Raw genomic sequence first — 24,064 nt, 5'->3', positions numbered from 1 at the left:
TGGCAGAATTGGATCCTTTTTCTCTGAGCAGCACCAATGGCACAGGGCATTGTGGTTCTGCAACTCTTCATTAGGGAAGTGATGTTTGATCAGGGTACCACAAAAGATCATCCCCTCCTCCCCTCGGGTAAAAAAAAAAAAAAAAGGAATTTCTTAAGGGTTGCTGTCATCACCCCCAAGTAGACAACAACAACTCTGAATCCAAATGTAAGCTGAGATGTGGAGAAATTTTATCAGCACGTTTGCAGGCTTTTAAAAAAGTGAACTTTCAATGTCTATTGCAATCTATTGTTTAAAAGACAGAAATCCATAAAATGAGCTTGATGATGGAGCAGATCATAGCTTGTCTTCCTGCCACCCGTGTGCGTTTTTTCCAAATTTGTATACTAATCTTCGGTCGACCCGTTCCAGAATTCCTGTTTTATAGTAGTACCTGTGAAAGACAGCAGAAGAGGGACGTGAGGAGGGTTCATACCCTGGGAAAACAACAGCACATCAACACGTTCCTCTTTCCTCTCAGGTGACAGGCTGGTCTTTGGTTACCCTGGTATTTTCACACCCTCTTATCAACTTACGCTTAAACCTTTCCCAGTCATCTTGAAGAGCGAACCTCACCACATCTGGTTCAAAACGTGTGTGTGTGTGTGTGTGTGTGTGTGTGTGTCTGATAGCCTGGCTTCAGAGTGATCCCCGGGGAACACTGCCAAGAATGGAAAGGACGGCGTGTCCGTTTACAAACCCTAATCCCACCTGTACCTAAGAGCCAAAGTGTCGTCTCATGACACTTTTTATATACCTCTGCCTGAAGGCTCACGGCATTTCGTGCTGTTCACTTACCTCAGAGCTCTGCTCAACTTTTCATACGTCATTCTGTCATTTCTCTTCCTTTGTCCCCACATCTTTGCCAGGGCTTCTGATTTAACCACCCGAAAAATACCTTGTTCCCTATCTTCCCATTCCAGAATGCCACAGTTTTCCTCAGGAGATAGAAGCAGGTCTCGTACAAATTCCCATAGGTGAGAGCTCTGGAGGCCTTTAGGGAAGGAAAAAAAGTTAGCTAAAAATTAAAACAGAAAAATTGAAGAGTTGTACAAGTTCTCATGAACCCATGAGAAATGCTCCTTCATGGTTATTTCCCAAAGTGATGACGGAGTGCTCTACTTGGAACCATACCTAGCTGTGAAATGTCCTCTTCTACTAAAGTAATTACAAAGCACACACAGAGACATCCTATTTGCATCGACCAGCAACACTGGCTCACGAACTTTCCCTGCTCTATGGAACTGCCAACTAATTCTACGGAATTAATGAAATGACAGTCGAATGATGTTTTCATTCTTCTTTCTGAAAAGCAGTATGGTTGTACTGAGATCCCATAGCTACAACTGTCTGGCTGGACTAATCCTACAATTATGTTTTGCATGAAAAACTGGTATTTCTCTTGTTCCATTGTGTCATAATTAAGACTGGCTCTGGAGCCTGACTGGCTGGGTTTGGGTCCTGAATTCACCTCTTCTAGCTCTGTAACCAAATCTCTCTAGTTATCTTCTCTCTAAAATGGGTTAGTAAGTGATAAATGGAATATTTATAAATGGAATGGAATATTTACAAATGGAATATTTCCTGCCATATAAATAAACAAAGGATGGCACAGTCATCAATGATTTCAACCCTCCAATGGGAGCCGGTGAGCCCTGAGGCGACTCAGGGCTGAAAAGTTTCCCTGCCATCTAGCAGCCATCAGACTGCAGCCAGTCCCTGCGGTGAGCCCTGAGGAAACTCAGGGTGTGAAAATACAGGATACTGGCCCCAGATAACTGAGGTGCATATCAAAGGAATGATTTCACTGAGCCCACACTCTTGCATCTTACCATACCTAGAAAAGCGCTGAATTCCTTAAGTTGAGACATTTGGTTGTCTTTAATTAACAATAATCTTTATGACAGACTCTAGGTCCATCCACCTCACTACAAATAACTCAATTTCGTTTCTTTTTATGGCTAATATTCCATTGTATATATGTGCCACATCTTCTTTATCCGCTCGTCTGTCGATGGACACTTAGGTTGCTTCCATGTCCTGGCTATTGTAAATAAAGCTGCAATAAACATTGTGGTACATGACTCTTTTTGAATTATGGTTTTCTCAGGGGATATGCTCAGTAATAAAGCAGAAACTAAAACACCTTTGTAAAGCAATTATACTCCAATGAAGATGTTAGAAAAACAAAAAACAAAAATCAATAATCTTCTGACGTTCCAATTACCTGCTCTTTGCTGCAAAACTCCGTATCTCCTGGCTCCTCCCCTCGCCTCCTTGGGGCAGTTTCTCAGAGTTACCTGAACCGCTGTCTCCCGGGCTGAAGTCCTCATTTTGCCCCCCAAAAACTTAACTCGCAACTCCCATGTTGTGCATTTTTTAAAGTCAACATAAGAGTACCTACCTCATAGCACAGATTAGAGGATTATGATTTAATACATGTTAAATGGCTAGAACCAAGCCCAGCAGGCTCAACCCTGTCCTGGGTAGATCTTAGTTCTGGGAAAGCTAACAGAATTGCCAACTCATGGGGTTTCTTTAGTATCATCTCTGAGTACTTCAGTGAGAAGGATTCACAGTAGACCAGGAGAAACAAACCCTTATTCAGAAATTTAACATGGTTAGAACATTAATTCTCCTAATACCATTTCCAAGTCAAAAGAAAGAAATTGGATTTTGATAACACATAATGGTAATCATCAATTTCTCTGCTATGTTCTTTGGGAAATAACAGGACTCAAACACTGAGTCTCAAAGCTTATTAAAGTAGATTACTTTGTCTCATGAATGGTTTTAAGAAATTACCAATGACAGATGACATCTCTTACACTTACTTGTTCGACTATGACTGTGACAGTCTTGACTTTTGATGCCACTTGTTTTCAAGCAACTGGAAACAGCGTCTGCAACAGAGTGATTTACAGCTGTAGGAAGGAAGCTGGAGGCCACATTCTGACCTCAAATCACACCAAATGAGCAACTATTAATTGAACACCTTTGTGGTAGGAGACAGCGTGCTGGGCCCTTTGGGAATAATTAGTAGGTTTAAGGAGCGTTTGTATTCAACACTGGGGCCCTACTGTGTGCCAGGTTCTGGGCTCTGAGCTGGAGATAGACAGTGAACAAGACAGACTTGGTCCCTGCTCACCTCGAGGTTAAGGACTATTGGGCAAGGAAAACACAAATGAAACACAAATCGCCGTTGCGTTAAGTGTTATGAAGGAAGGAGGCCTTAGACAGAGAACGAGGTGGAAGAAAGCACCTGCTGTAGATGGGGTGGCCAGGGCGAGTCCCCTGGAAGGGAGACACTCATGCTGATGTCAGGAGGTGGGAGGGTGTCCCAGAGGGAAGGAGCAGCATGTGCAAAGCCAAGGGTGGCGACCAGGGAGGCCCGTGGGGTGCCCAGGCGTGGTGGTAGGGGCACCGGGCTGCCGGCAGGTCACGTGGGCACATGGTAAGGGCGTGGGATTTTTTTTTTTTTTTTTGCGGTACACGGGCCTCTCACTGTTGTGGCCTCTCCCGTTGCGGAGCACAGGCTCTGGACGCACAGGCTCAGCGGCCATGGCTCATGGGCCCAGCCGCTCCGCGGCATGTGGGATCTTCCTGGACCGGGGCACGAACCCGTGTCCCCTGCATCGGCAGGTGGACTCTCAACCACTGCGCCACCAGGGAAGCCCAGGACGTGGGGTTTTATTCAAAGAGTAAAGCGAAGACTTAGGACTTTAACAAGGTCTACTTTTTAAGAAGATCCCTTTGGCTAGTGTGTGGAGAACAGACTAGAAGGGACACAGGTAAAAGCAAGGAGAGTAGAGCTTGTGAAGAGCAGAAAGCAAGGCGTGACCTCAAGGCCGAGTTAAATTAGAAATCACGCTGTAAGTCTGAGACACTCACGTTGCTGCAAAGTGTATATGATTAAAAGGTAGGGCTTCCCTGGTGGCACAGTGGTTGAGAGTCTGCCACACCACTGCCCAGGGGGGCCTGTCTCAGTGCCAGTGGGTCTTGTCACTCCCTGGCGTGACATCCTGCAGTGGTACCCTGTGGTCTCCCGCGCAGAGGCTGCCACGTTAGTCAGGCCTTTCACACATGGACCTCCACCCAGTTCTCCAGGCTTATCCTTTGCTGCTCCCCAACTTCGTCCCTCCTTTGGGTCAGATGGTCCCAATGGGGCTTGACTTTCTCCTGATTCCTTTGCACATGCTTCCCGCTTCCCACTTCCACCCAGCTGACCCCACTCTCACAAAACCTCGTCAGGAAGTCTTCTCAGAACTCACCCTCTGGGTTAGAGCCCTCTCTGTCCCATAGCACCTGTGTGTTCCTCATTGTTCCAGCATTGGTCCCTTTCTACCTCTACCGTAGAGGTCCATCTCGTCCGTTGTTCATGTGTACTAACAGCTGATATTAATGGAGCGCTTACTAAGTGCCAAGTGCTTGTAAGGGCTTCACATACAGTATCTCATTTAATACCTGCCACGACCCTGTGTGGTTAATCGCTATTTCCATGTATTGAGGAGCAACTGAAGCCCACAGAGTTTAAGAATTTCATCCAGAGAGGTGGAGCCAGGACTTGAACCCAGAGCAGTTCCGTTTCAAAGCAGATGTTCACAATTCCTGCTTCAGCATGTCTTTCATGGCAGGTGTTCAATAGATGCTTAAAGAATAATTATTAAAGTTTGTTGAGTGTTTGCTACTGCCAGGTGCTCACCCAACCTCGCCCACCTTTATGATGCACGTTTCTTACTCTCCCATTTTACGTATAAGAAAACAGAGGTGTCGAGTGGCTGGGTGTCTCCCTGGAGGTCCTTCACTCACGGGCTCACGAGTGCTGAGGCACAGTTTACTCTCTGCAGCAGGCACGGGACGGACATCACGAAACAGGTCCCAGGCTCTCCTCTCAGGGGACTTGCACCCAAGTGGGAAGGAACATCCAGTGAGCAAACACGGCCTATTTCAATTGTTGATAAATGCCATGGAGAGGAATGCAGCGGGATGGGAGAATAGAGGTCATGGTGAAGGGGCTGAGCGATGCTGCAATTGTAATAAGAGCGAACAGACAAAGCTCTCGGACAAGAAGATGCCTGAGCAGAACGGAGCGAGCCCTGGCGATGTCTGGGGAGCCCGATCCAGGTCATGTGCCTGCCCGACGTCGGAGCTGAGGTCCCATGTGAACAGTCCGGCACCAGGGCCCCCAGCCCTAATAATTGCCGTGCATTATTCTCTGGAACAAACAATGACATGAATGCGTGACTTCAACTGTCAGGGTCCCTTCGGCCTCTCCTCCACCCTTTCCTACATTACAGCCTGGAATTGTATTGATGTGGGAAAACGGGCCCATGCACACGGGCCAAGCCACAGTGAATGCTCAGGTGAGATCAGCTGACAGTGAGGTTGCCGCCACGTAGAGAGAGGTGAATGCAGGTGAGCAGGTGAGCAGGGCTGACGGCCGGTTGATCAAGACCGAGAAAGGGTTCTGCCCTCCTATCTGATCCAATGTCACGCTCTGTGGCATCACCTGCAGAGAAGACCTGGCCACTGTTTTAATTTAATCTTTTAAGAAGAGAGAAAACAAATGGAGTCATCAAGACAAACACAGGCGAATTATTAACTGGTGACCAGACAACAAGCTCTCTCTGAAATGCCAAAATGGCAAGAAGTGGAAGAGTCACCCTTTTAATTTTGATGCTTTCTCCGCGTGCTTTGGATGGAAGAGATTTGGCTTGATGAGGTGAACACAGGATGGGTCAGCACGAGGCAGGGCTGTGGGGATGGTGGGAGTTTCCCCTTGTGGGTCTTGCCAGAGATAAATAACCCTGTTTTATCTGTTCCTAGTCCTCAGCGGTGGCTTTGAGGGTAGTCACGGCTCGGCTTGGCTGGAGGCCTTGCTTGGCGGGTGGTGGGGTGAGGGTGTTAGTGGGGGCAGAGGGCCTGAAGCCATCAGTGCGTGGCCACGTTGAGGCAGCTTCCCAGATCCAAATGTCCCCAAGGTCAGTCTGAGGTGGTGGCAGAGGCAGTACCCTGAACTCCGACCCAAACTTCTCTCCGGAGGTCCACAGTGCTCTGGGGGTGGGCAGCTCCCTGTCTCACAACGATCGTCATCTTCAATGTGCCCCTGCAGCTGGGCTGTGCCTGCCGCAGGGCGAGTGGGGACATGGCCTGGGCTCTCTGCTGTCTGTGGGATTTGGAGAGGTTTGGTTGCCTTGAAACTGGAGACTGTTAAAATGTGGCCAAAGGATATGGTCTCAGTCATTGATTGAAATCGTGGTCCGCTGTCCTCCAGAAGCTGGGTGGAGGCTGGTGTGGCAGTTTCGGAATCGAGCTTATCACATGCACGTCCCCATGATGCTAGCAGTCCAGCCATGGAGCCTGCACCCCGTGCCAGGAGCCGGAGATGCCCAGCAGCAAAGCCAGGCCCGTAGGCTTTGTCCTCTGGTGCTTCGGGGAGGGTGTGGAGAGGAGAGACCAAGTGCAGAGGGGCTGGGGTACTTCACTCGGGCCAGTTCTGACGGTTTCCTAGCTTGTCGGGCCTGGGCCCCTTCAGCAGGTACTGAGTTGAAAATCTCCTGTTCTCTGAACCATTGTGGAGCTGGGCCCAGACCCAGAGGAGTCCTGAGTCTTAGGTTTCAACTGAGTGGACAGCAGAGTGAACAGCAGGGTCTGGGAGCATGCGTGCATGTGTGTATGCACCTGTGGGCATGTGGTGAAGGACACAGCGTATAAGAGCATAGACTTTGAGAAGATGAGTTGGAATCTCAGCTCGGCACTGACTTATAACTCGTAACTTGTGAGTTACAGCACCTCCAGTTTCCTCAGATGCAAATGGGGATAACATTACTATCTAACAAAGTTATCATGAGGATTAAATAAGTTAATGTAGGTAGAATACTTGGCCTGGCACCGCGCTGGGCACATAGTAAGGGCTTCACAAACACTAACAGTAGCTATTAATCTTATAGCTATTTAACATGAATGGGAACACTGCTTGAAGCCCCAGGCGGCTACTTTGTCCTAGTTGGCCAGGCCCCTGAGCCAGGACCTTGGCGTGGGTCTCAGTAACTAAGAGCAATCATCATCATCATCATCTTTAAAAAATGAAAGCTCCAAAGTTCCCTTTCTTAAACCTTCTCCATCTGCAGAAGTGAAACTGTGAGTGTTAATTTTCAGAAGCAACAAGGCCATTTGAGGTCCTCCATTACCTTATAATTATAAACGTGACCTGCTTAGTGAGCTCAGGTTCTTTGTAGACATTATCAAACACAAGGCCTCTAATGGTTAGTAATTATGATGATTATTGCTAAAGGGTACCAGTATTTGGAGCATCTACGCTGCTGGCACAGGCCAGGCACTTTGTATGTCCTGTTACCTGAACTCACAACCCAGCGAGTGTCTCACCATTTTATAGACAAGGAAACTGAGTCTGGGGGAGGTTAAGGAAGCCACAGACTTGCTCTGTCCACCGCGTTTCTCCTGCCATCTTCTCCTAGCCTTTACTGTTTCAGGTCATCAGACGTTGAGTGTGGTCCCACAAGAACATCATTCAAGCCCATGTGCCCAACAATAGCCTCAACACGGCCACGGGCAGCTTGAACTCAGTTACTTACAGTCTTTGATGGTGGCCTTGGTCTCTTCAGGGTCATTAAAAAAGGAGTAACCTGGGAAAGAAAAAGAAATCCACAAACCATGGCATACAATCCTGGTTTCCCCAGCCAGGCCAGGAAGGGAGGTACTGGGGAGAAGGGGAGCCACCGTGCCCCCTGCAGGGTACTTTTATTTCAGAAGGAACCTTGGAGACTACCTGGCCTTTATAGGGCCACCCTATAAAGCCACCCCTGAGAGATGTAATCTCCTTGTTTTTTTTTTTTTTTTTTGGCTGCCCTGTGAGGCTTGCGGGATCTTAGTTCCCTGATCAGGGATCGAACCAGGCCCCAGCAGTGAAAGCACTGGGTCCTAACTACTGGACCGCCGAGGAATTCCTCAATCTCCTTGTTTTTTTTTTTGCTTTTTTTGTTTTTTTGCGGTACGCAGGCCTCTCACTGTTGTGGCCTCTCCTGTTGCGGAGCACAGGCTCCGGACGCGCAGGCTCAGCGGCCATGGCTCACGGGCCCAGCCGCTCCACGGCATGTGGGATCTTCCTGGACTGGGGCACGAACCCGTGTCCCCTGCATCGGCAGGTGGACTCTCAACCACTGCGCCACCAGGGAAGCCCAATCTCCTTGTTTTTAAAGGTCACCTGGAGAGAGCCCTGGGCCACACATCCCAGCAGCTTCTAGGCTTTTCTGAGTGGGCACTGGGAGTGAATTCTTGCTTGGGATCAGGAGGCCTGGGCTCTGAGCTGGGCCGAATCACTGACCCCTGTGCAGACTTGCCCAGTCACCCTTTCTCCGGGCTCGTGTTCCTTACTGGCAACATGTGACAAAAACACCCCTGCCCTCCCTGTTGGCTCTCAGAGTCTATGATCTGGGATGTGACCTCTAATCCCTTGGGGATTTGAACGCCTGTTACATGCGGGTCAAAGAGAAAAATGGACACGGGAAGCTGCAAGAAATGCAGAACCCGACATGAGGATTTAAAGGAGTCTGGAGACAGTCGGGGCCTCTGTGGTCTCTGAAGAGTGGGGTGAATCGAGAGTTTCAGATCACATTTTCACGTAGCAGCACAGGGCCAAAGGCCATCTGCTTTCTAACTTGGTGTCCAATGTGAGGACTAGTTCCCATTTACTGAGAAGACAGGAACAGGGCAGGGTTGTGACTTGATTCCTAGGGCCGTTGGTTCTAGGAATGATTGGTTCTGGTCAGCCACGCACTCTCTTCCCTCTTCCCGAGAACAGGAGGGGGTGGTGGGGAATCTTCCTCTCCTGTGCTGGGAGAGCCTCCTCTGCCCTCCACCTCTCCGGCCGACTTCGCCTTCCAGAGACCAGGGTCCTCATGCTTTAGGGCCCTTCAATCCTACTGCAGCACCTGCTGAGCCAGACAGCACACTGGGCCTAGAGCCCCCTTTAACTCCTCTCCCTGCTATAACTTGTTCTGTGTCATTTTCTGCCAGAGCCCTAATCTATGGGGTAATATAAGGCCTAAACTGGGGAATAACTAGTTAACATACAATTTATTGTCCAAACAGGGACACTTTTGAGAAGGAAAGACAGGATAATGGGTGAAGGCACCGTGTCCTGGGCAAATTGGGACACTGGAAACTTTGGTCACAATACATGTATTTCAATCACTCGCCTGAGGAACATTAAAGGGGGAATTTGAGGACAGAGCAGGTTGATGGAATAGATCATCTTACTGATCAACAGGATAACTGCCCTGGCCCATAGAGTCCCTGAAAGTCCACCATTGGAGGTAGCTTTGTGACTCCAGGGATTCCTTAGAATAAGAAGAGGCAACTTGTGGCCTGCTTAAAAAACAGTTGGATTTTAGCTTATTTGTTCTGCACAGACTTTGAGGTAATGGGACCAGGGATAGGTATTTTTTGATGTAACAGTTGTCAGGAACGGAAGTGCCCGAGGCGGGAGATCCCAGCACAGGGACTGCTGGGCCTGGAGACCAAATGTGATTGACTTGACGTTCTGCTGAGGCTGGCGGTACCAAGCTGTATCTTTTCTCAGGATGGAATACTCATCTCCGTGGCCCTGGGGTTCTCGTGCAAGGCTGTCCCCTTGGGATGGTTCTGAATGGAGCCCCCAGCTCCTCCCTGAGCCTCTGTGATTTGCTCAGACTTGCCTCCTTTCAGGGGAGGCCCGCTGAGTGGAGGCCACTGCTCCTGGCAGGTCACTGTCACTGGCGATAATCAAGCAGAGACTGGATAACAGTGGACAGCATGTCTGTTTGTCCCTTCCTCACCCCAGGGGGCTATGGCTCCCAGGGCAGAAACCAAGCAGTGCCTGAGAGCCCCCATCCTTAGCTTTCCTGCTCTCAGGCACCCGTGATGGGGGAGATCAAGGGGAGGGCAAAGAATCATAGAGCGGGAAGGTACTCTGTGGGTTTCCACCCAAATAGGAATCCCTGCCACGGCACTGCCATCAAGCAGGGGGCTATTAGATTGCTTGGTTATCTCCAGTGATGGGGAGCTTCCTACCTTAGGTATCTTTTAAAGCTGCCTTTTAGTTAATTAATTAATTAATTAAAGATTTTTTATTTTGATGGGGACCATTTTTTAAAAGTTTTTATTGAATTTGTTACAATAGTGCCTCTGTTTTATGTTTCGGTTCTATGGCTGCGAGGCACTTGGGATCTTAGCTCCCCAACCAGGGATCGAACCCATACCCCCTGCATTGGAAGGCGAAGTTTCAACCACTGGACCACGAGGCAAGTCCCCTGAAACTGCCTTTTTAAAAAAAAGGTGCTAACTTTTAGAAAAGTCTTTCTTAAAATTGAGCTGAGATGTGTTTATTTTTTAAAATTTCTGCCTCTTGGTTATATTCATGATGACAAAAACAGTTGCCAGTCATTGTATTTGCATCCTTATTTGCTGTGCCAGATAATATTTCACTGAATCCTGTCAAGAAGCCCGGGGAGGTGTGTATCATAACCCCACCACAGAGGCGAAACAGTGGAGATTCAGAGAGGTTAAGCCGTTTGCCAGAGGCCCTGCGGCTCCAAAGTGTGAAAGCCAGGGTTGGAGCAAAGGTCTTTCTGATCTCACAGTCCTTGTTTTGTACTGACTTTCCATGAATCAGCCCTGTTGACCTTGGAGAAGTCCCTTAACCATTCAGGACCTCAGTTCCTTTCTCTGTGATATGGGGATACAGAATTGTATGTTCTCAAAAAATGCTTCCGGGTTTAAAAAACCTGTCCAGCAACAGTCTACTCTTGCAGGGCATGTTGGTGTTAAATAATGCTACTGGGGCCACCTTGTGGCCATTCGATCCTTGACCATTAGGAATGTGATAAAAGGAAATGGCAATTAGTCGGACCCCTCTGGAAACAGGGAAGGGAAAGGGTCTAGTTAATCTTCTTCTTCTGCTTAATAAAATGTCAAGCAGAAGTCTCTTTTTGTCCACGCTTTATGGTTAACAATCTTTATGAACATAATAGTTTGTTGTATCAGCCTGGTTCCTGGGTGGTCCTTGAACGTGTTTTAGTTTTCTTTTTCTTTCTTTCTTCTTCTTTTTTTATTTTTTTTTTATTTTTATTTTTTTTGCGGTATGCGGGCCTCTCACCGTTGTGGCCTCCCCCGTTGCGGAGCACAGGCTCCGGACGCGCAGGCTCCGGACGCGCAGGCCCAGCGGCCATGGCCCACGGGCCCAGCCGCTCTGCGGCACATGGGATCCTCCCAGACCGGGGCACGAACCCACATCCCCTGCATCGGCAGGCGGACTCTCAACCACTTGCGCCACCAGGGAGGCCCTCTTCTTCTTTTTTTTAAAAAAATGTACTCAGCTTGCTTCCTTGTAACTCACTCTGTTTTACCTCCAGTCTCTGATTCTAGCATGCTAGAGCTTCTGGGTACAGAAAGGTCTGGTTAGCAGGGGATTTGGTTTAACAGAGAGTTAGTTGCAGTTAATAAAATTTCGCCATGTGAGTCATATGGTAGGGAAGGACTTCAGAGGTCATTTGGTCCCAATACCGGGCCCCTGTCCTCAAAGCCCAGCCCTCTTGGCACTGACCTTGCGAGCGCATGTTCTGGAGGATGAAGTACAGGTACTCCCCGCAGACACCAGCTGCCTCGATGAACTCCTCCTGTGTCATACTGCACAGCTGCAGGCCGCTGATGTTGAAGTGGCAAAAGGAGATGCAGTTGGCATCCAGCTTATACTGGTCGCAGCAGAACTGGAGCCATTCCCAGACGTGGCGCTTCGTCCAGTACTCAGGGTGGACAGACGTCCAGTAGGAGTCACAGGCTGCACCAGGAAGAGACAAGTGAGGGATGACAGCCAGGAGAGGATTAGAAGTCCCTCGAAGGAGGCTCTAGTTTTACTAACATCCTCATCCTCTGTCCAATGAGTTGAAGGGGCCTCCAGCCCTGGGTTGTTCTGCTGGGGTCCTGGTCACCTTCTGTCCTGCAGCGAAACCCAGAGGGGACTGGATCCTACGAGTGACCTTCCTGGCAGAAGAGGGAATGACGGGGTGAGAGACCTGGTCCTGGCTAGGGAGCACCTTGAAAGGGGGGAACTAGGGGAGAAGGAAAGAAAAAGTCCCTTCAGGTATTTGGTTTCAGACAACAGGACATCAAGAGCATAGCCTTTAGAGCCTGACAGGCCTGGATTCAAATCCTGGTTCTGCTGCTTTCTACTTGGGCAAGATCCATAGATATTTAAGCCTCAGTTTCCTCATCTGTAAAATGGGGATAATATGCTCCACTCACAGGGCTGTTCTGGAGTTTGTGGTTAATGCCTATAAACTATATGGTGCATAGAAAATTATCAATCAATTCAATACTTATTATTGGGTTGGCCAAAAAGTTCATTCAGGTTTTTCCACGCCATCTTACAGAAAAACCTCAACGAAATTTTTGGTCAACCAAAACAAATACCTGTGGTGTGCCAGGCACCATCCGAGGCTGATCTGATTCCCTCTGCTGTTATGGAAAGCTGCCCAGCACTGGCTATAGGTTTGTGTGCTGCCCCTGGCCATCTTGTGCTGCGGGCCTTGGGCTGCTGAAATGTTGCCCAAGCATCTGGCAGACCTTGGATGACCAGAGCAGGCTCCTCCAGGGGAAGGGGGAGGTGGAAGCGTTGGTTATATTGTTGTTCTTGTGTTTCTGGTGCTGTTTTGAGGAATTTCTATCCAGAGGGCAGATTCCCTTCACTCCTTCAGTGAAGGTCCCTATGCCCCAGACAGAGGTGTGTGCCATCCTGTCTGGGAGGCTGAGAGGAGGCTGTGCCTAACCCAGGGGCAGAGATGGGTGCTCAACAGACTGTCCCAATGCCAGGAGAAACCGAAAGGGTGGCAGATCTGCTATGGAAGATGTGAGGTACCAGGTCCTGGGTCAGGTAGTCTGACATAAACAATTCCTGCCATTGCCATTGTACTCATTCATTCATTCATTCATTCAAAAAGCTTCAGTTTCCTCATCAGTAAAATGGGGACAATGATAGCACCTACATCATAGGGTTGGTCTGTGGATTAAATGAGTTAATACATGCCAAAGTATTTAGGGTACTTAGAACAGAGTCTAGAAGATTACCACTGAACACCTTCTATTTGTGAAGCAACAAATTTTGAGCTGAGACTTCATGATGAATGGGAGGTTTGGTCCCTGTCCCCCAGGAGGTCACAGATGAGGAGGCTGAGGGTCATGGAAGTCTTGCCCAAGATCCCACAGCCAGTGTGGGGTAGAGGTGGGATGTGAACCCCAGTCTGAACTTGAAAGCCATTACTCTTTCTGTTCCATCATGCTGGTCCTCAGAGGTCAGCACAGAGAAGAGATCAGACAGTGGAGGCAGACACAGAGCCAGAGAGAAGGAGAAGGGCTGAGGAGAAAGGCAGGGAGCAGAGGCAGGCGGGGGTGACTGGCTCAGGCTGTGTGGACGACAGAAAGTGTCCCTCACGAGTTACACCCCACAGTGCACGGCAGCGAGGCTGTTATGATTCCTCCTTTAAATGCTGCATTGGCTGCCCCTGTCCCCAAAGGAACTGTGGCACTTCTAATCCCAGGCGGGGAGATGGCTTCTCTGCCCCTAAGCACCCCCTGTGTATTGGCCAGGCTGCTATGTGCCCTGGTCTACATCAGCTCTACTTCCTCGGATTTCCCCCTAAAATGTAGAGGCCTTCCAGAAATCTCTTTTCCCACCGTGAAGTGGATTGAGGTCAAACTTGAACACTAGGTTTGCTGTAGACTTGAGTCCTTGGACTCTTTAATCAATAGAAATTGATAAGAGGCCAGACGAGGAATTCAGGCAAGGCTTTCTTGGGACTTGTGCTGCAGCACGAGGGGGTGAGAACAAGAAACAAATGCCCTTGCTTGATCCCCGAGGAGGGTCAACCTGGTCCCTTAAATGGGGGGAGGGTGGGGCGAATTGGTGGGTCAGGCGGGAGGGGCGGCTTAGGTGGCCTGCCCACCCCCTTGGTGGAGCTGAGCACAGGCATCACGTGCAGGACCCTGCTTTTGCTCCGGCGCCTCAGAAGTGGCAGTTGGATTTTGGCCTTTTTGTATCTTATTATTCATCATTTGCCCCAACTGCACATGTGTGCAGTTATTTTTAGTCCCACATAATGTTTTTCATTGGTATTTTGTTGTTGGAGGACACGTTTGTCCAGGTGCCAGCACTGCTGCAAAGGGTCCCAGGTCCCAGATCTCAGGTTTGTTTAAATTTAGGGTTTTAATCAGAACTCTATATGTGTGTGAGTCAAAGAGTTGTTATCCGGCTGGGATGGTGGAGGCTGATGTTGTGGCCTCTACCTGCTGGATGAGGAGGGGCCCCCATCACCCACTGGGGGTGCCAGGGTCTCCTGGGAACACCTGGCGGCCCTTCCCCCTTCTGGCCTGTGTTTTCACGTTCCGAGTTCTGGCTGGAGTAAACCCGGGGCCTCCACTTCCCTGGTATTCCCACGAGAGATGTTTATGAGCCTTGAAATTCTTCCTCCCTGGGTCCCGAGCTGAGCCCCGCCGGAGATGCCTATCGGGGCGCTGCCCTTGCCAGGCACACTTCATTTCTTTCCGTGGAGAGCGTGCGCCAAGTCTCTGAGCCCCTCCCCTCTCTCTTCCACCCCCAAGTCATTTTCTTTGGCTCTGGGAGATGGCCACGGCCATGTTGTTTTTGGAGGCCAGTGGGGACCTAAGGGATTCGGAGAAGTGTCACTGACCCTGGGAGGTCTCCTCGGCAGCTTCCCCGCAGAGCAGGCTTCGTGTGCAGCTCCGGCCCGCCCCCCGGGGAGGCCAGAGCCAGGGCCAAGCACGGCAGGCTCCCAAGCCGAGTCCTTCCCAAGCGCGAGCAGAGTAGCTGTTCTCAGCCAGGTGGAGGGCGAAGCGCCAGCATGGAGGGAAGCCTTTTGGCTGTGGTGTGGTTCCGCGGTCCTGATCCCACAGGGGTGAGGAAGGCCTGCTCCCTCCTCCTCAACACCGCCCCCAGCCCTCCCGCAGCATTGCCCCCAGCTCAAGGTCTTTGCACAGGCGCCTCTGGTCACCTAGGGTGCGGTCCCCACCTGTCCTGTAAGTAATTGCTGCTGGTCCTCAAGACCCAGCTCACTGCCCCTCTCAGGGAGGCTTGCTGTCCCACAGGGGCGTGGCCAGCTCTGCTTTTTCACCCTGAGTCAGCAGGGCGGGGAGCCCGCCTAGCCCCCTGTGGGTGTTCCGGAGGTGAAATGACCAGCCAGAGGACTGTCACTTACTATCTTCACTTCACAGGGAGGAAACTGAAGTTCTGAGAGGTTACGTGACTCAGGCCACGTGGCTGGTCGGTAAGGGGGTTAGGCCTCCACCAGCTCTTCCACCTCTGGGCGTGGGACGTTTGCATCACCTTTGCCTCACTCTTCTTGGTTGACAAGGACCAGACTGGACACACATCTGGAAGACTGACTCAACAATTCCGATGAAGGTGTATATATATTAAAATATATTAAAATATATGTGCATAGTTTATATAAATATTTATATAGTATGTGTATGTATTGTTATATATTTTACATATTACGTGTATTTATTTATATATATTACATATATAATATGTACGTATGTAATCTAGGTTTGAAAAATCAGAAGAAGGATAGAGAGACTGATGGTGACAGTGTTTGAATGACATGGAGGCCCTTTCACTACTCGGAAGAGATGAACTCAGGGAAAATAAAAGACAGGGTGATACGCCCAGAGAACATATTATCTTTAACAGGTTGTATTGTCTGGAAATGTAAAGTGTTGTCTCGATGTGCCTACTCTTCACAAAATAATTTAGACTTTTTGGAGAAGCTGAGCCATGAGGCCCTTCTGCCTATGTTTACCAGTTGGGTACGGACGATGTCCTGTACCTGGTAGACTTAATCCAAAGGTCCGCAGGCCACGATTAAACAGCAGCCTTGGCCAGCTCCTTTGAAGCCGGAAGGAGGTCAGGACACTTGTTTAAGGGCTAGCTGCACTGGGAAGAAGAATTAAGGGGCTAAAGGGAGTTTTCAGCAATTCTGGGGGGAAGTGCTCACAACCGATGCTATAACCTGGGATGCAGTGAACTTTGGAGGGAGGCCTTAAGTTGTGGAGCTGGCTGGCACACTCAGATTCCCACAGGGTCAGCAGGTTACGTCCATGCCCAGAGTGGCCCCCGATGGGGACAGTGGGAATGGGCAAGTTCATGCCGAGTGGACAGTGGTGGCCCAGCTCCAATTGGCTGTTGCCAAGCAGGAAGGTGGGCCCTGTGTGGCCAAGCCCAGATTGTTAGGTGAAATCTCATGATTTTTAAGTGCTGACTTATTTAATTTTTAAAAGCCACTCTGAGGGTCAGTCAAAACTCTTCCACAGGCTGGCTCACTCCTGGCAGTGACCTTGGGAGGAAGAACTTCACAAGCTTCTGGACGGTTGTCTCCTTCAAGACTATTGTTTACTGCGGGCATGCTAAGGCTTTTAAACTTTTTTAGTCGAATAGTATTTTCTTCGCATTGAAACTTCTCTGGAAAAAAGCAGTGCTGCTTTGCTGGGAGTTAGGGGAAGGTACCATATGGCTTCCCCTCCTTAGCCCCAGAAGGCTCCTTGAAAATCACGGTTCTAGAACTTGAAACCAGGGCTCCTGTTATTTGGATTCCCCTTAAAAGCTGAAAGGGTGTGTGATCTCATACTTAGTGGTCCTGCCTCCTAGGGACCCTAAGAGGGTCTCCAAGGGAATCTGTATGCCCTCCAAGGGCATCTGTTTCTTGTTCTCACTCCCTCAGCAAAATGGGAATACTAGGACATACCCCATAATGCTGTTAAAAAGATTAAGTGAATCAATACATGGAAAGTGCTTGGAAAAGGACAGTCAGGTAGTAAGTGCCCTTTAAATACTACCCATTTATACTTGTTAATATCAGGGCTACTCATACCACTACGTTAACTGCTTTTCCTCAACTTGTTAGCTGTGCAATCCTAACAAAGTTTCCTAACCTCTCTGGACCTCAGCCTCCTTCATCTATAAAACAGGAATAATAATAGTGCCTACCTCTTAAGGAGTTTGCTATGAAATGAAAGAGAAATGATGCATGTAAAGAACTTAGCCCAGTTATCTGAACGACAGGAAACTTTCCATATGTCACTTGTAATTAGTTATTATTTTGGGATGACATTTGTTCTCAGGGAAATGAGGCCATCTCCACCGGGGCCTCAGTGTAGCTGAGGAACAAGCAGAACAAAGCAACCCAAAACTCAGTGAGAGCAAGGCAGACAGTTTGGGTCAGAAGAGGCCTGAGTTAGACTGACTGGACCATGATTAGCATGATTTATTAGCATTGGTAATTGGGCAAGTCTTTTGCCTGGAGCAGTGCTGAAGAGGCCAGTGAGTGGACTGGATAGCACCGGGCACCATCGATTGTGGCTTTGTCACTGAAAGGGAGGACTTTATGAGGAGAGATCTGAAATGATATATTGCTTCTAGGTTTCCCTCCTGAGCTGGTCTAGCCCCATCCAATAGACCTTCTTGGCTTTTCTTCCAAGCCTGTGGAATGATTTAGACCATGAGATGGAAAAAAAAAAAAAAAAAAGCCTGGAGCATTGTAAGAAACTGGGTGGAGAAGAGATGAGAAGGGCTGGCTGGGCATCAGCAAAGAGCCGAGGCCATGGGAGTGTGGTTAGAAAGGGGCAGAGAGCACCAAGCTCTGAGCCGTCCTGGGGCCACAGCTGCCCAAAGGCTTGGATGCGTGTGGGAGAGACTGGAGGTGGCTGATGGTGAGGTCTCTCTTTGGGGGTGTCCTGGGGTTTGACTACCGCCACGGGGCTCACCTTAGGCTTTCCAGTGATTTTGTATTTCATTATCTGGTTTCGATTTAGAAGTTCCTAGACTCTCTCTCATATCTGATCTCAAACTTCTATACCCTGAACAGGAGTCTTGCCTAAGAAAAGCCCCTGTGAGACCCAGATGCCTCTCTTCCTGATCATCTGGTTGTTAATACCCAAGATCAGGGTTTTGCACCTTTTTTTCTTTTTTAAGAAACAGTTCTGTCTTCAAATAAAACCTCCCATTGCTAACATATTTGTTGAGCACTTAGTACGTGCCAGTTACCATGCAACACTCCTTGAGTTTTCTCATGTCATCCTCAACATGATGCTGTGAGGTCCTAGATCACGTAGCTTATTTTACAAAGTAAATGATGAAAGTAAGGCACAGAGCGGTGAAATCCCTTCTTGAGGTCACACAACGAGTAAGTGGCTGAGCGAGGAGGTCATATAGGCAAATTCCAGTTCCTGCAGCCAAGCCTTAGTAACCACTATGCTGTACTATCTTCCGAATCAAAGTGCGGGAGGGAGGTGGAGAGGGGGACCTAAAGCTTGTCCTCAGCTGTCACTGCAGGTCCCCGAGGGACCTCCTGGGAACCCCTAGAGCTGCCTCAACCTAGAAACCTCTGCTGCAAAGTATAAGGAAGATCCGAAAGCCAAGGCCTACTGAGTGTTGGCCTGGCCGCCTTGGCAATCAGGGGAGGGGTGTGTGGGTGTGTGAAGGTCAGGATGGAGTTCCAGAAAGTAGGGGTGAGATCAGGATACTCCATGGCTTGTCAGATGCTTGGCTACTGGAACTTGATTGGAGAAATAATCTCTTCAAAATATCACATGCTTGTGACATTTATGCACTTCCCCCCTACGTCCCTCTTTGATAAAATTTTCCAGTATCTGTAATTCTTTACTTTAAAAGCTGAAGGGAAGGCCAGGGTTAGCTCATGATATTCTAGAACATTTTGCAGTCCGTGACTGCTCACTCGCCAGCCTGCCGTGTAGCAGGCTGTGCTGCTTCTAAGAGAGGCCAGATGCTGTACACTTAACACATGTCGGACACAGATTCAGCTGCCCTCTGCTAAAGCCAGTTAAGAGGCAGTAAACAGCTGGCTATCCCAACTAGGTTGCGTATTCCTCCCTGCACTCTCACAGACATCATTTATCCAGCGGGCACATCATTTCTTACTCCCTTTCTCTCCCTTTGGTCTCAAAGTGTCTAAGCTGCCAACATTCTGAATTGGAAAGGCTGAGATGGAGACCTGGGCTGTTTTGTTCAATATGAAAAGTGAAGCGAGCAGAGAGAAAGCTGTTTTTCCACCACCTGGGAGTCGTGAGGTGTCCTGGCTACAGTGACCACTTGCCAAGTGCCAGGTGCTTTGCTAAACACGTTATATGTGGAATCTCAGTCAATCCTCCCAACGCTGGGAGGTGGATGCCGTTTCAGCTGAGGAGAGCATATCTCAGAGATGTTTGGGAAAACCTGCCCAAGGTCATGGGGCTGGCGGATGCCAGCACCGGCCCTTGACCTCAGACCCAAACAGGAAGCTGCCATTGGGACAACCCTGAATTCAAGCTGGAATTTCCTGGGAGGTGGGCAAGGACCTTAGGACAGATGGCAGAGCAGTGTCTGGAGGAGAACCTGGCTGTCCCCTGACACATCCCTCTCAGAGAAGGTTTTTGCAGACACTCAGACCCATGTGTCACCTCTTGGGGTGACAAAAAGACAGAAGGCACTGCAGGGCATTCCTCCCACCACTGGGACTCAGGGAGCCAGGGTCCTCATTTGAGACTAAATTTTCACACCCACCCTTGACCTTTTTGAGCTCAGAGATACTCAGCTCCTTCTGAAATCCAGAGGGCCAGAGGGCAAGCCCAAAGCCTGGCTCCTCCCTTGGGGAATGTCAGGAAGCTGGGCCACTCTCGGAGGATATTTTGTCTTCACATCTTGGTGGGAATTTCTAGTCTCCCAATGGGTCGTGGGGGATGAAGTCTACCTCTGTGATGTTGCCTGATGCAGGAATCAGAGACGCTTCAGGAAGGGATCCTGGCAAGGACCTGGTCCAATCCCTCATTACACTGATGGAAATGCAGAGGCCTCAGACAGGAGAAAGCTAGGTCCGTAATTTTTAAGTGCACAGTTCAGTGGCATTAAGTATATTCACATTGTTGTGCAAACATCACCACTATCCATCTCCAGAACTTTTTCTTCAACCCAAACTGAAACTCATCCTTCATTTTTACACACTTGTGTGTGCTTGCTGTGTGCCTGCCATGTCCCAGACACTTCACACCTATTAACTCATTTCACCCTCACAAGTCTGCGAGATAGGCATTACTGTTATCTCCACTTTAGAGATGAGAAAACTGAGGCATGAGAGGGTAAGATGTTGCAGTTATTAAATAGCAGAGCCGCTCTTCATATTTAGGGCACCTGGCTCCAAAGTCCGAGCTCTTGACAACTACAGAAGCTCCTGGAACATTGCACGGGGTAGGCGGCTGAGGCCACCCCCTCCCATCCTGCTCTGATGGCCCCTGGTAGACGAGGCAGGAGGAGGAGGCTTCCAGGATGGCAGCTCTGGGTTATGCATGGATGGAGAGAAGGGACAGGAGCTGGGCTCCACCATCGTGGGACACATGGGGAAGGGACAGGGACTCGAAAGCCTTCGTTTTCCTCCTTCAAATTTAGCCTCTTGACCAAATAATGAGTGTAGGGGAGATCGAGTACATTCCTCATTGTCTTTCTGGGAAACAAGGTGCTCCTTAGGCCTGAAGGAGAATTACAATGTGCGGCTGGATGACTCAGGCCCATGTGCAATTATCTGGACCCTGGTGAGAGTGAGCTATGTCATATGGACAAGTGTGTCGTGTGTGGGGTTGGGGGATGGTGTGGGATTCGATTTGTAAGTATATGTCTCAGGTCTGTCTGTGCAACACTGGTCTCTGACCTGGAGGCAGGGGCTCCTTGAGATGGACATTTCAGTGTCCTCAGGAACTTGGCCTCTTCTGGAGGCTGCTGGCCTCTTGACCCTGAGTGTGGGCCCCGCTGGGCCGGAGCACACAGGGTCAAGGCTGGGTGGTGAGGCCTGAGGGCTCGATCAGTGCTTGCATCACCTTCCGTGGGGCGTGCACCTGCCATGCTAGCAGTCAGCCAGGCTTGCTGTGATGTGTAGTCACCCAAGCACCTGGGGACAGAGGCCCACAGAGGGTTTCTGGGGCAAAGCTCAGCTGGCCTCCCTTTGGCATGGGGCTTGCACAAGGCCCCGTGCTTCCTTTTAGGAGGAGAAAACTGGGCTGGGAGAGGAGGAAGTGTGGGGAGGGCAGCCTGGGGGACAGTAAGGGGACTTCTGTTTACTGAGCACTTGCTTGGTGTCAGGCTATATATTTTACAGTTTGGCTCACTGTAATCCTCACAGTAATTCTCATCATCCCGGCTTTAGGGATAAGGAAATAGAAGCTCAGAGACTATCTATAATATTAATACCAATAACCACAGCGTTACATCATTTATAAGATGACCATGTAAGATAGTTAAGAGTGCAGACGCTCAAGTCAAGTTGCATGAAACTTAACTAACTGTGAGACCTTGGGCAGGTCATGTAACTTCTCTATGTCTCAGTTTCTTCATCTATAAAATGGGAATAATAATTAGTAATTTCTCCTAGGGCTTCTATAAGGAAGAGACGGGTGTTTGGTACAGGGTCTGGGGCATAGCTAGTAGTTAGCAAATGTTGGCTAAAGCCACAATGATCAAACAATTACAGTGCGCTAGGCTTCGGGCTAAGGGTTTCTTTCTATTACATTGTTTAAATATAATAACTCCAAGAGATTGGTGTTATCATCTCCCTTTTACCCATGAGCAAAATAAGGCTCAGAGAGGTTAGTGGAGTTCCCCAAGCCCACAGAGCTGGGAAAAGGTTGGGACGAGGATTCCAGTGCTTTTCTCTCTGCAGAAGCGGCCCTTCCTCCCGCCTGGGTCTCCTGTGACCCTCTGTCCTTAACACTGGTGAGAGCTCGCGTTTTCAGGCCCCCAGTATGGCATTGTCACCCGCCTGAGGCCAGCACCACCTCCTGCCCCAGTCTGTCCCAGCTCAGATGAGCTTCTCCAGACGTACACACCTGTCTGATGCTCAAAAGCAGGATAATACTCTTCATTGCTGAACAGGTCAGTCCACGACATCAGGGGGTCACAGAAGGACGCGCTGGGCAGGAAGGTGCTGTGTGTCACTGAGTCCAACATCACCCTGTAACGGCAGGAGAGGCTGTGAGGAGCCGGATGAAGGAAGAAAGCCATGTTGTAGGAGCCCCCAGCAGGGCGACACTTGGTTTTTAGTAATCACGGCAAACGCTTACAAACATGCAGTCTCCCAGGAGCCAGGCACCCCTCTAAGTGCTTTCCACGGTGACATTTTTTAATCCTTGCCACATCCTGTGAGGTTTGTGTGTATATCCCCATTTTATAGATGAGAAAACTGAGGCAGAGGGGTTGAGACAATTGTCCAGGTAACATGGCCAGTAAGTGGCAAAGCTGGGATTTGAGGATGAAGGCTTTTATTATATAATAATGTTCTTTCTTTACTTCTCCTATTCTCTCAACACCTGAGCCCTGAACTCTGGATTATAATGTCTAAAAATATACTTCTGAGACTTCCCTGGCAGTCCAGTGGTTAAGACTCCACACTTCCACTGCAGGGGGCGGGGGTTTGATCCCTGGTTGGGGAACTAAGATTCGCATGCTGCATGGTGCGTGGCCAAAAATATATATATATACTTCTGAAAACAGGGCAAGAATTATTATAAATGAATATGCCCACAAACACTAATCCACAATTCTGAAATCAAAAAGCTCTGAAACTGAAAGTATAATTGTGTGTGTGTGTGTGTGTGTGTGTGTGTGGTTCCGACTTATTTCCCAGCAAAAACAGTCCTGAATTGATGTTATAAATTTTTTATATATAATTATAATATACATTATATCTATACTTCTATATATGTATATAAACTAAATACTATACATTTATTAAACATATACAACTATAGATATGCTCTGTAGTTTTATACTTATAGCTATAGTTTTAGTTGTTCTACTTGATGAATATTCATATGATACACTGCAGAAATATTAATGCATTTAAGCAGTCCTAGCAGCCAATACCTTGAGAGGGGTATTCTGTGCTCTGTAGTATATACCCTGTGTCACCTTCTTAATACCTGAAGAGTTCTGAATTCTTCAGCACGTCTTGCCTCAGGGTTTTGGATAAGAGAGTGAAGACCTGTGATAACTGTAACACACTTGCTTCACTGAGGGCTCCGGGCTGAGCAGTTTACATTCATTATTCATGGTGTCCCCAGGGCAACCACTCTGAGACAGTTTCTGGTGTGGGTTCTGTTTTTATAGATGAGGGATGGGCGCTCTGAGATTCCAGGTAACACGCCGCAGAGCACCCAGGTGGCAGGTGCTGGAGTTTGGGTGACAACGCAGGTGGCTCTGTTTAAGAAGTCATGAACCTAATTGCTGCGCATGCTGGAGAGTGGAAAGCTCTAGGAGAAGATGACTGGTCGAGGCTGGAAAGGGGATAGAAAAAAATGGGCTGGGGCTTCTACTCATGAGCATTCTTGCCCCACCAGTCTCATCTTTCAAGTTTCCTTTTGCTGTTTCCCATATTCCCACAATTCAGAAAAAAGTGAATTCATGTTTGGTGAATTAGAAAAATCTGTTCACCCAACGTCTATTATGATTATTGCAATAATATTGATGAGATAGCATGGTTCTACTCCCTTCTGCAAAGGGGACACAGCAGCTCAAAAATCACACAGCTGGGCAGTGTCAAAGCAAAGACTAGATTCCAGGTTATTAAGTGCATGGAATTTTAGATGGTCAGGAGCTTATTAATCATCTCGTCCAGTGTTTCCCAAACTTCAGTCATTCGCCTGCCACCATGATAACTTCCTTAATATATTAAAAAATCACTTCCCTCTTTATTTTAACATAACCACATTTATTTAAAAGGAAAACTTTACATCACCACTATAAATGGAAAGTCGGTATTCGTTTAACATATATAAAAATAAAGACATAAGCATTGAAATAAAAATTAGTCGTCCGTGCACCGCCTAGACCAGAGGTTCACAAACTACAGCCTACAGGCACAATCTAGCCCACTACCTATTTTTGAATGACCCACAGCTAAAAATGATTTTACATTTT

The 24,064-nt window shown here is 48.6% G+C and overlaps 1 protein-coding gene across 3 annotated transcripts; it reads right to left on the bottom strand.

Moving 5' to 3' along the window:
• Positions 1 to 336: 336 nt before the first annotated feature.
• ELF5 (E74 like ETS transcription factor 5) lies at positions 337 to 22,099 on the bottom strand. Of its 3 annotated transcripts, XM_060104279.1 has the most exons (6): positions 21,976 to 22,099; positions 11,642 to 11,875; positions 7,635 to 7,685; positions 2,874 to 2,942; positions 838 to 1,033; positions 337 to 433 (listed from the first exon to the last, which is right to left on the bottom strand). In XM_060104279.1, the coding sequence occupies exons 1-6, from the start codon at positions 22,094 to 22,096 to the stop codon at positions 337 to 339; spliced, it is 768 nt and encodes a 255-aa protein (XP_059960262.1). In that variant the 5' UTR covers positions 22,097 to 22,099. The 3 variants fall into 3 exon arrangements, with proteins under 3 accessions (XP_059960262.1, XP_059960263.1, XP_059960261.1); XM_060104280.1 differs by lacking the exon at positions 11,642 to 11,875; XM_060104278.1 differs by lacking the exons at positions 7,635 to 7,685; positions 11,642 to 11,875 and having other exon boundaries at positions 21,976 to 22,096.
• Positions 22,100 to 24,064: the final 1,965 nt, after the last annotated feature.

The sequence above is a fragment of the Mesoplodon densirostris genome, chromosome 7 (genome assembly GCF_025265405.1).
Source record: "Mesoplodon densirostris isolate mMesDen1 chromosome 7, mMesDen1 primary haplotype, whole genome shotgun sequence".
In the NCBI taxonomy this organism is placed as follows: Eukaryota; Metazoa; Chordata; class Mammalia; order Artiodactyla; family Ziphiidae; genus Mesoplodon; species Mesoplodon densirostris.
The sequence above is the reverse complement of the archived record's forward strand: the minus strand, read 5'-3'. Positions and strand labels throughout refer to the sequence as shown.